Below are 11964 nucleotides of genomic sequence, written 5' to 3'. Positions count from 1 at the left end.
TCTCTCAATGCGCATACCAAGTATATGACTTGCCTCACCCATGTCTTTCATGTCAAACGATTTTGCCATCTTTGACTTCAAAGCTGAAATTTCTTCCAAGTGCTTGCCAGCAATCAACATGTCATCCACATACAAAATAAGGATCAACCAACTACCATCCTTAGACTTCTTTGTATATAGACAGTGATCGAACTCACTACGTTTGTAGCCTTGAGAAAGCATAAACTTGTGGAATTTATGGTACCATGCCCTCGGTGATTGTTTTAAGCCATAAAGACTCTTTAACAACTAGCATACCCAATCTTCCTTGCCTTTCTCAACAAACCCTTCTGGCTGCTGCATGTAGATTTCCACATCTAAATCACCATGCAAGAACGCTATCTTGACATCCATTTGGTGCAACACCAAATCTAATATGGCAACCAATGCAAGAAAGCATCTCAATGTAGTCATCTTGACCACCGGAGAGAAGACTTCATCAAAGTCAATGCCTTGTTCTTGCTTAAAGCCCTTGGCAACAAGCCTTGCTTTGTACTTTGGCTGACTATCATGAGCGGTGATCTTATACCTGTAAACCCTTTTACAAGGTAGATCCTTTTTGCCCTGTGGTAATTTAACTAGCTTCCATGTCTTGTTTTTATGCAGAGCTGTCATCTCTGACTGCATGGCCAATTGCCAATTCCCGGAGTCCTTCATTTGCACTGCTTGCTTGTAACATGAAGGCTCATTGCAATCAGTCAACATGACATAGTTCATAGATGGAACAAACCTATCAGGAGGTCGCGTGACACGTCCAGATCTACGCACAATAGGTGGCTCAGGCTCAGCCACAACCTGTGGTTCCACTCTATCCTGTCCTTGCTCCTCTTGAGCCCTGACATTATGTCTTGCACGTGCAGGTCCATCTTCTTGGAAGACAACTCTTCTAATCTCCTCAACCCTCTCTGGTTTAGAATGATATTTGGATTCATTAAAGTGAACATCATTGCTGCGGACAACCTTTCTGGATTCGGGATCCCAAAGTCTGTACCCCATCTCACCAGAATTACCATAGCCTAGAAAGATGCACTTTCTACTCTTTGGCTCAAGTTTGTTCCTAAATTCCTTTGGAACGTGAGTATATGCCTCACAGCCAAAGACTCTGAGATGCTTGTATGAGGGCATTTTGCCTGACCATACCATCTCTGGCACTGAATCCTTCTGCAAAACCTTGCTAGGAGATCTATTTACAAGATGAACAGTTGTTGATACAGCTTCAGCCCAAAACCCATTTGGCAACTGTGCATTAGACAACATACTTCTGACCTTCTCTTGTATGGTCCTATTCATCCTCTCAGCAACACCATTTTGAGGAGGATTGTAAGGAGCAGTAAGTTCACGTTTTATACCTTTTGACTCACAAAAGTCCTGAAAGGCCTTTGAAACATACTCTCCACCATTGTCAGTGCGTAAGCATTTAAGCTTCCACTCTGATTCTCCACAAGTGTCACAAACGTTTTGAAAACACTAAACGCTTCATCCTTGTGCTTGAGAAAGTAAACCCATACTTTCCTCGAGTAATCATCTATAAATGTCATAAAGTAAGAAGCTCCCCCTAGAGATAGGTTAGGCATAGGTCCACACAAATCACTATGAACAAGTGCCAACTGTGTATCTCTTCTACTGCTTCTATGCTTATGTGGCTGCTGTGTTTGCTTACCATACAGACAATGCTCACAGAATTCAAAATCATTAAATGAAAAGCCAGGCAAATAACCAGAACGAGACAAGATTTCCATTCCCTTCTTGGATATATGTCCTAACCGGCTATGCCACAAAGAAACGTTTGGCTGCTCGGTTACATTGATTACATTTTTAGAGACATTTGATACATAAATCATGTAAAGTCCTCTAGACTTTACTCCATGTGCTACTGTCATAGAACCCTTGGATATCTTCCACATGTTCTATCCAAAAGTGGTGACGTAGCCAGCATCATCAAGTAAACCTGTGCTGATCAAGCTCTTTGTAATTGCGGGAACATGTCTCACATTCTTCAGCGTGAAAGAAGAGCCATTCTGAAACTTCAATTGAACATCTCCAACACCTAAGATCTCACATGTCTGCCCATTGCCTAGCCGAACACGATCTTTAGTGGTCACATAAGAGGTAAACCACTCCTTGTTTGGAGACACATGAAGTGATGCCCCTGAGTCTATAATCCAGTCATTCAGTGCATTTCCATCAGATGTTGTAAGAAGAGCTGAGTCCATTGTATTCTTCAAGAAGTAGATGTCTCCTGACACTAGACTGTCATCCTCTGCAACAGTGTTTGTCACATTTATTTCTTGAATCTTCACTGAGGACTTGTTCTTCTCACCATGGTCTTCAGCTTTCTCTTTGCCTTTTTCTGCTTTCCATTCTCTGCAGTCTCTTTTCATGTGACCCTTCTTGCCACAATGGTAGCATTCTATGTCACTCTTGCCTTTAGCACTACGGGACTTGCTACGAGACTGATTCCTCGTTCCACCTTTGTACTTTTCTTTGGTCCTTCCCCTGACAACTAAGGCTGTTCCTTTGCCTTTGTCCATTGTCTTTCTATTGGTTTCTTCAGTAAGCAGACTTCCTTCTACACCTGCTATGTTCAAACCATCTGGAGGTGCAGAATTACTCCAAGCTATGCGAAAAGTGTCCCAACTTTCCGGCAATGTGATCAAGAGGAACATAGCTCTAACAGGTTCATCAAACTTGACACCTTGAGCTGACAACTGACTGTAGATTGTGTTGAATTCATTCAGATGATTGGACATAGGTGTCCCTTCTTTCATCTTCAAGTCAACAAGCTTCTTAAGCCAGTATACCTGTGAAGCTGCACTCTGCTTCTCATAAAGATCACTCAGCTTTAACCATGCTTGATAAGCCGACATCTCGTCTGCTACATTGAAGTAAACGCTTTCTGCCAAAGTCAGCATAATGGTAGAAAGTGCCAATTCATCCATTTCACTCCATTCATCTTCGTCCATATCTTCTGGTTTTATCCCCTTGAGCTTTATAGGTTTTATCTGCTTCTTTTGTACCAACACGTGCCAAATCTGCTTCTTCCACAATGGGAAATTGGTTCCATCCAGCTTCTTGATATTGTAAAGAGCAGTGTCCTGTGATCCAGCCATAGCTACGCTTCACTTTAGTTTACTTTCCTGGGAAAAATTCGGCAGAGTTTCCCCTGTAAACTGACCTCTGAACCAATATCAACCTGTCAAATGAACCAAGAAAGCTTCAGATTCTGCAGAAATTTTGGCAGAGTCTCCTTTGTAAAATGGCTCTGGTGTACTCAAAAAACAGCTCAAGAAACACTGTCTCTCTGACACTGTAAGCTGCGGGTAAACCTGTCCTGCACCTGTACTGTCTCTCACTGTCTTGTCACTGTCCTGTAAACATAGACTGCAACAATGCCTCAACGGCAGTAAAGCAAAGATGCAATCCCAACTGTCTAACTCACAGTCAATACATCCTAGCTACCTATCTAAGGGTGCTCGAGGGATCGCTCCAAGACCTGTATCACCGAAAGGATCTCAACATTCGAGAATCCCCCAGCTCAATAAAACCTCACTCGACCCTCAACAAAGGCTGCAGTAAATCTGACAGTACATAGACTTTCCACAAAGTCATACATCCACAAATTTCCCACTGTATGCTGTAACCGCTGCGGCGGTTGTTTGCTGCGTGACTCATAGCCAGCAAACCCTCAACAGACATACATCATCTCTGACAATACATCCCATGTGGAAGTACCTGCAATGTCAGGATGAAATCTGGAATATCAAGCAGCAAACACAAGCTACCTGATGAACTAGTGGATGTCGCATGCAGTCTGTGTGTAGATGCGCCCGTGTCGTATGTGACACGCCTCCAAGAACTGTGAGCCGTCCTTCGATGTGTAGACAGCCACAAATCAACACTCTGGGAGTGTCGATATCCTCAGCACCTGCAGTCGTAGGCCGAAAACCCCAAATTTGCAGAGTCGGATCTGCACCCGCCAAGACCACGTAGTCGAAAATGGCCTGCGCAGACCTTTGTCGAAGCCGAACGGTGGCCGAGATGACCTCAGAATGAAATTCTGAGAACACCGAGCCTATCGGGCTGCCCCACAGGATTTGGGGCCGTGTCTACGCCTGTCGAATTTCACTCCAATCTGAGCTGGTGACTTTAGCCTCCTGCAGTGCTGCCCCGAGCCTCGATCTAAGCTCTGATACCAGTTGAAGGAGTACGAGCGGAAGTGCGACGCGAGAGAGAGTGTGAGAAGAAGAGCACGACGATATGGTGAACTCGCTCTACTGTAATGTGTAGAGCATAGTGAGTTCTTATTAGGTTTTTACAAAAGAATATATGTACATACCTGGCGGCCCGCCCACTTACCTGGGCGACCACATTGGGCTTTATACCCCAACAATGAGCAACATTCATTACAACTCATCACATTGAACAAGAGATTGAGACATCAACAAGCTCTTCTTACTAGGATGTATTTGGAAGATGTTGTTCTTCTCTTTCATCTGGAACGCTTTCAAAGGCTATATGTCAGCACCAAGGAAATGATTCAACATTGGAAATCGGCTACCTTCCACGATCAAGAATTGTGTGAACTCCCTGTGCATCCCAGCAGAATCCAGCTGGGCTGGAAAGAGTACCGGAATGGGTGTTGACTTCTGATGATAAGTTAGTCAATCCACACTGGCAGTGTCAGTCCACTGCAGACCGCCATTCTCTAGCCTTTGAATTAGATCTACTGCTTGGGAACAGGCCTTCATACAAGTGCATGAAGGAAGTTAGGAATCAACCGAAAGAAGTTCTACTTCAGATGCAAATTTCCAGCGGAGTTTTGGACCAGAGGGTGTGCAGGCTATTGTTGAAGATCAGACTTCCAGCAGTAAAGGACCTCGGACTCAGATGACAGTAGGGGAACACGCAACTGCTCTTCGAAGACTCTTTCAGCTAGTCCGGGTGACTTGAAAGATGATGCAGCAGGAGAACCAGGCTGTACTTAATTTCTTGGACTTTGTGCCTCATTCACCAGTTCTCCTGTATGTGTTGCCTACTAAGGAAGCTGAACTGCCTAGATTTTTCCTAGCAATGTATCGTCAGTATGAAGAACCAGTGGATCGGCTCACATACTTTAATATCACTGATGAACTTCAGGACTGGTATGAGCGAGCCACTGTAGAATGGAAAACCTGGCAAACACTGATCAATGATGCTCTCCAACTGAATGATGTTATGGAATTGCAAGGAGAAATGCATAGGATCAAACTCTGTATGGGACAATGGAAGATCCAGCTCCGTGGTCTTACAAAGATCACAAATCAGTTGCTTAAACTAACTGTGGAGTCCTCTAAGATCCCTGAAAAGGATATCATGGTTAAACTAGGACTGGGGGCACAGTACAGAGAAATGGCTGAGATTCTCTTTGAAGCTAGGATTAAAACAAATCAGCCTCTTCCACAGGGATGGATCCACACAGCCTTGCATTGTCATAAATTGGCCAGAACTCGTCTGGCAAAGGGTAGACGCACGCGGTATGATCCTAACACCAAAACCTACAATCCTTTCACGCCTTATGAATTTGAGATGTCCACTGAAAGGCAAAAGCAGCTTGAGCAGGAGGCCATTTACAGATTTATCCAGAAGGACAATGCTGGCAGCACTGGGACTTCTGAGGCACCATCACAGAAAAAGAGGAAGAGGAAGCAGGTTCAATGGAAGGATACTGGGTAGTTCCATCTCAGAATCAGACGGTGGATTTTCCCAGTGAAGCACTGGAATTTTGGCTGGGAACCCTCGGAATTACAATTATAGGGGTGTCAAGCACTCAACAAGCATGAGTATGGTATAAGCTAGAAAGAGTTTGCCATGAGGAACATTGGCCAAACCAACCACCAGTAGGGTTTAGGGTTTACGCCAACCAGAAGGCCGGATGGTTTCCTCAACAATCAATCAGAATCAGGCCGTGGATTTTTTTCCAGAAATTTTGGAATTATGCCAAAATTCAAAAAAGAAGGGAAGGATGTAGAAGGCGAGGACAATCCCAGCAGGCGGGAACTGTCCCTTAGAAGGCCGAACAGTGGAATCAGTCACACCAGCAGTAATTACTGAAGGCAGTTACTATAGTAACTCTTGGAAGCTATAAATAGGACCCATTACATTGTAATTTGGCTTCTTGCTTCTTAGTTTTCTTGACTTGGTTGCTTATCTTTTGGCTATAGCTCCCAAGTATTCTTGAGTTACAATCTCTTCGCCTCTAGCTTCACTCTGTAATCATTACTGTTGTAATCATTTGAGCTTAAACCCATTACACACTATATTGGTTGTCCTTGAACTATTAATCTGAAACTGCAAATACTTTTCCAGTCGTCCAGTATATCTCTCATCTCAGTACACTATTTCAGTTCAGTTAACTATTTCAGTCCAGTCAATTCTCTATTCCAGTTTCACTAATTGAACTGACGACTTAACGAATAGCTTTAAATTTGAAAATGGAATCAGCTATCTAAAGAGATCAGGTCCAATTCCAGTGCTACTATTATTAATTATGCAGAGAAACACTCAAATTTGATGCATATATCAAATATTGCCTACTCTAATGATTTGTGCTATATAGTTGGAATACAAAGAAATCATTGAAATTTTTCCAGATTGGAGAAGAGAATTGTGTTAAAAATTGGACCCGGGCTTTTTTTTCTCCTTGCCATAGCAACGCGCGGGTCACATACTAGTTGTTGCTTATATTGCTTACAACAATGGCGGCTATTGCACAATGCTGCTATAACCGTTACAAGAGTTGTAACATGGATAGCCTCAAGGCTGAAGCATGTTATTCATATAAATGCTTCATGTGTACAAAGTATAGGAGAAAGAGTGGATGCATGATAACACACCGTCTTGCGAACAAAACAATAGATGTCATTTTGGCAGTCGAACAACAACAGGTCGATGTTCTAGTGCTTTGATTTCAAACTTTGATAGTGAGGGCACATTTTGAGCTTGTGTGACTTCACTTTCTGAGAATGACCACCTTCACCACATTCTGGGTGAAGGTGGGGGGCGGGGGATTGTAAGAAACGAGAGGCCCTCGAGGCATCAGTCTTCACTTTATGAGCTACCAGGGCAAGCACAACACTTTGTTAACTTTTTCTTCTTTTTTTTCATTGAAGTGGCAATGGATTTTTTGCAAAGTGAAGAAGTTACACGATGTCCCAAGAGGTAGATATGTCGATGAAGCACGAGCGGAGTGGTAGAGTGCATGCCTATTAAGTCCCATTTGGACAACGGGTTAGGTAGTTGACAGGTCGCAACCCACTAGTCCGACCTCAACACTATTTGACACAAGATCTTAAATGAAGCCCAAACGGATGAGATCGAAGGCGAAAAAACCCGGGCACAAAAACAGAGGCGTGCGAGGACGTTGGATGCCAAAAGGTAAACAAGGACATGAAAAGTAAAAAAGGACATGCGGGGAGGAGGGAGGGGAGGTTGGTTGGACTCAGATGGGTTTCAACAAACCACACACGCTTGCATCATTAGCTCACCAGGCATCCATCCTCGAGGTGCTGGGTTTGAGTCTCAGATCGTCGCCACACGTTGACATTTTTAAGCATCGTTCTTCGATCTCGAGATTAGTGCGCTTCAACCTCTATCGTCGATCCCACCACCTTGAGATAGTTAATACCTCGTGTCAAATAGTAGTGAGACTAGTTCGAGTTAAGGGATCCAAATATCAACTCTCTAGATGGGGAGATGTGCAACATTTCCTAGGTATAGCGTGCCACTTTGGGGGTTGTGTTTGATTTAATTCTAACGTCCTAAGTTCCTAACCAAAGGGTGTTGGACGTTTTGGCAAAAGGACAGTCTACTAAGTACATTTGGCCGATTGGCTACGGCGCTCACCCATTCGATGCCGAACCCAAGACTTTGGGATTGTGTTTGATTTAACCAAAGGTGTCGGGCACTTTTGCACATCAGGAAAAACGCCTTCATAACAGGAAGTTCAAGGAACACACTCACTCACATGCACAATGGTGAACGACATTCCTTCCGAAGAAGTGGAGCCGCAAACACACCAACACTCCTCACGCAGTTCCACTCTTGCAAGCAAATGGCTTGGTTTTGTCTCTGCTCTCTGGGTGCAGGCCATCTCTGGCAACAACTATACCTTCGCCAACTACTCTGTTGAGCTCAAGGCCATCTTGGGTATCAATCAAGTACGTCTCAACGGCCTCAGCTCGGCTAAAGACGTCGGCAAGGCTTTTGGTGTCGTCGCTGGCTTCCTTTGCGATTACCTCCCTCCTTGGAGTATTCTCTTAATTGGGTCTCTGGAAGGCATGCTTGGATATGGTGCACAATGGCTTGTCATCAGCAGGAAGATAAAGCCACTTCCCTACTGGATGGTTAGTAGGAAGCATCCCTTTAAGTGTAAACACTGAAGGCGACTGCATAAATATTTTGCGGTAGTAGGCTTAGAAAGGCATGTTAAATGGAATCTCTTGGAATTATGATTCTACAGAAAGGGACAATGTTTTGGAAACAATGTCAGATATATGTCTGCTGCATGTCATTACATCATAATCAATCATAAGGCAAATTTTCCTGTGCGAAAAGGTATAAATTCGGTTGAATGGCATCACATGCACACATGGTAATTTCCATTTGCCCTAGCCAGGATTGTTAAAAATGACCTTCACTGTGGTTTTGTGTGTGCCGACATAGCAAGATACTCAGTGCAGCGTGCTAATTCTGGTTGCATCATGATGCAGATGTGCATAGTGTTGTGCATGGGTGGCAACAGTACCGTCTGGATGAATACCGCTGTCCTTGTGACATGTTTGAGAAATTTCCGATGGAACAGGGGCCCTGTATCTGGTATTCTCAAGGCGTATGTTGGCCTTAGCACAGCCATCTTTACAGATCTATGCACTGCTCTTTTTGGAGGTGATGCATCTGCCTTTGTGCTGATGCTGGCCCTCATCCCCTTGGGAGTTTGTGCTGTGGCCATGTTCCTACTCAAGCCTGTGGAATGTGATCACAATGTGGATGGAGAGCACCAGGAGTCGCAATGCTTTTCTGTACTCAATTCTGTAGCTATTGTGTTGGCATTCTACCTGCTTGCGTATGATTTGAGTGGCATAAAGAATGCGTTTCTGTCCAAGCTCATTGCTGGAGGGCTGTGCATCATTCTAGTAGCTCCAGTGGCACTGCCCATCTACCTGCACTGCAGGGTTGGGCGATGCAAACAACAAACATCCTTTAGAGAGCCTACGTTGAAACAGAATGGTAAGGAGCAGGGGGCAACGATAGCTATGGTACCTAGAGGTGCAGAGAGGTTATCTTTGGTAGTGGAAGATGCAGAGGTAAATACAGATGTGGAGTCGTCCAAGGGGCTTGGAGAAGTGATGGGACATAGAGAGGCGTCCACAGTAGACAGTGAAGCGATGGGACATACAGGTGCAGAGAGGATGTCCACAATAGCAGGAGAAGCAGCAGTACATAGAGATGTGGAGGTGTCCAAGACACAGGAAGAACTGGTGGTACCCGGAAATGTGGTGGAAGTGTCCGCAACCGAGAGTGTAGCAATGGGACCTAGAGGCACAAAGGAGGTCTTCACCTCAAAGAGGGGAGTGAGGGTATATATAGATGGAGCGGAGGTGTCCACAAGAGAAGGAGAAGCTATGGTACATAGAGAAACAGAGGTGTCCTCATCAGAGGGAGAAGTGATCATACATAGAGATGCAGAGGATCGTGCACCGGGGGGCGAGGTGATGTTACATCGAGATACGGAAATGGTGTTGAAGACATCAAGAGGTAGACATGCAAAGATGTCCTTGACAGAGAGAGAAGCAATTGCACATGGAGATGTGGAGAAGCTGTCCGCAACAGAGGAATGCCAAGGGGGGATTGATGCCCACATCACCAGAAAGAGGATTGGTGATGAGTTTACTGTGCAGGAGTCAATAAAAACAGTCGATTTCTGGGTGCTCTTCTTCTGTTTTTTATGTGGAGTTGGCCCTGGGATGGCGGTGATCAACAATATGGGCCAAATAGGGCAGTCGATGGGCTATTCACGCGTGTCTATCTTTGTGTCTCTCATCAGCATATGGGGGTTCTTTGGGCGACTAGTTTCTGGGGTACTGTCAGAGTATTTGATAAGGTAATTGGTTCTATCTTCCTCACACACACCATTGCAACTTTCACCACCACATGAGCTCACAAGAACAGTATTGGCTGTGTTCATTGCTTGTTTTTGTGGTGCAAAGATTTCTTTGATGCATGGATGCTGGATATGTCCAAGGATAGTTTGTGGCTTCAGTGCATATTTGGGTGCATTGCTTCTTCTTATGGTGGTTTACTTTTATGTCACAAGCCAGGTGGAAGGCAGTGCCGCGGCCAGTCCTATTGGCAGCATCGCAGCTAGTAATGGTGCTGGGGTACTTGTTGTTGGCAACGGGGGCGGTAGGGTCATTGCACATTGGGAGCATTGTGGTGGGAGTGTGCTATGGGGTACGGCTCTCAGTGTCGGTACCGGTGGCATCCGAGATGTTTGGGTTGAAGGCACTAGGGCTCACATACAACTTGCTCATTCTCAACTTGCCATTGGGTTCAGTGCTCTTCTCAAGTGTGCTGGCAGGATTCCTGTATGACCACGAGGCGGCAAAGGATGGCTCGTCCAATAGGTGCTTGGGCGCCCACTGCTACCGTCTTGTGTTCTTGCTCATGGCTGCTGTCTCTGGAATGGGATTTGTGCTGGACTGCATTCTCACTCTTCGTACACGCTCGCTCTATCAACGGATTTGCCGTACCAAGCATTCCAAAAGCTAACCTAGTGAGCCCTTGTGTGACAGGCTTGTTGTTCCCATTCACCATTACATCTGGAACCTTCTCTACAATAAAGTTTCTTGGGCAGCACAGGCATCACAAAGGGAACCTCCGCCGTTAAGGGTGCAAGCATTGTTAGGCAAACGAGTTTCGAGCAAGTTGAAGGGAATGAAGCCATCTTGTCAGCATAGGTGACCCTGCTAAAGCCAGTCAAAGGGGATACAAGCCAATGTGCTACACACACACACACACACACAAACAAACAAACAACACACAGGAAAAAGACCAAAATTTCCAAATAGCGCTACATAGTGAAGCAAATGTGTCCATTCCTAAAGAGTCTCTACAGTAAAACAAATGGACAATCCACACTTAGGCCTCGTGCATGTTCTTGCACAAACCATAAAACATCGTCCAAAAGGCTGTAAAATAATGATACATAAACCTGAAACCTGATGGTGCCCGAGTCAATAATAATGTTCCTTCCGTGTAAAGCAAGAACTTTCTTACTTTTTGAAATGCACCTAAAGTGACAAGCTACTAGCCCTTCCACTACAGATCTGTCGGTAAAAATAGTAATTTTCCATTATTTTTTGCGCAATTAACAATCACAATCATAGTCATTGTGTCAATCCTGTCACCAAATTGGCCTTTTAAATCATGTAAATATGGGTAGTTTTTACACCCTACTAAAATTCACTTAGAAATTGCAATTCAAACAGAGTAATTAATATCATGTGCTTTAACAAACCAATGAACCATGGACAATAACCCATTGGGGTTTTCAATGTAGGCCTTTTTTAAGAGCTAAGGACACACATAGATTGCATTTTTGAGTTGTGGGTTGGAACTAAAGTGACCGACTTGTTGGCAAGCAACTTATAGCTTTTTGGGCACCTTGTACATTCCGTAATTTTCGTCAGTTTTTGTCTCAAAAGCCAACTTCCGCTTTTCATTATCATGCTTCATTGTGTCCACACAAACTCTTGCACTTTGGTTTATGTTTTTTCCTTACTTTTACATACTTTTCACACTTGCACTTTGTAGAAATATCTCATAGTTTCTTTTGAGTCACTTCCATACCAACTTAATTAAGTATATGTATTGTCTTGACCTTCAAGC

The 11964-nt window shown here is 44.3% G+C and overlaps 1 protein-coding gene across 1 annotated transcript; it reads left to right on the top strand.

The window, feature by feature from the left end:
* The first annotated feature begins 7938 nt into the window (after positions 1-7938).
* On the top strand, positions 7939-11456 carry LOC147438282 (protein NUCLEAR FUSION DEFECTIVE 4-like). Its single transcript, XM_086486102.1, has 3 exons — positions 7939-8420; positions 8787-10177; positions 10395-11456. The coding sequence occupies exons 1-3, from the start codon at positions 8049-8051 to the stop codon at positions 10843-10845; spliced, it is 2214 nt and encodes a 737-aa protein (XP_086342228.1). The 5' UTR covers positions 7939-8048; the 3' UTR covers positions 10846-11456.
* Positions 11457-11964: the final 508 nt, after the last annotated feature.

Source organism: Adiantum capillus-veneris, chromosome 17 (assembly GCF_014529385.1).
Source record: "Adiantum capillus-veneris isolate H3 chromosome 17, ASM1452938v2, whole genome shotgun sequence".
In the NCBI taxonomy this organism is placed as follows: domain Eukaryota; kingdom Viridiplantae; phylum Streptophyta; class Polypodiopsida; order Polypodiales; family Pteridaceae; genus Adiantum; species Adiantum capillus-veneris.
Note: the sequence above shows the minus strand (reverse complement) of the source record. Positions and strands in the feature narration are given on the sequence as shown.

Coding starts and splice junctions, on each gene's coding strand:
- LOC147438282 (XM_086486102.1), top strand. CDS start 8,049: ATGGTGAACGACATTCCTTCCGAAGAAGTGGAGCCGCAAACACACCAA. Junction 8,421..8,786: donor AGCCACTTCCCTACTGGATG/GTTAGTAGGAAG, acceptor ATCATGATGCAG/ATGTGCATAGTGTTGTGCAT. Junction 10,178..10,394: donor CTGTCAGAGTATTTGATAAG/GTAATTGGTTCT, acceptor GTCACAAGCCAG/GTGGAAGGCAGTGCCGCGGC.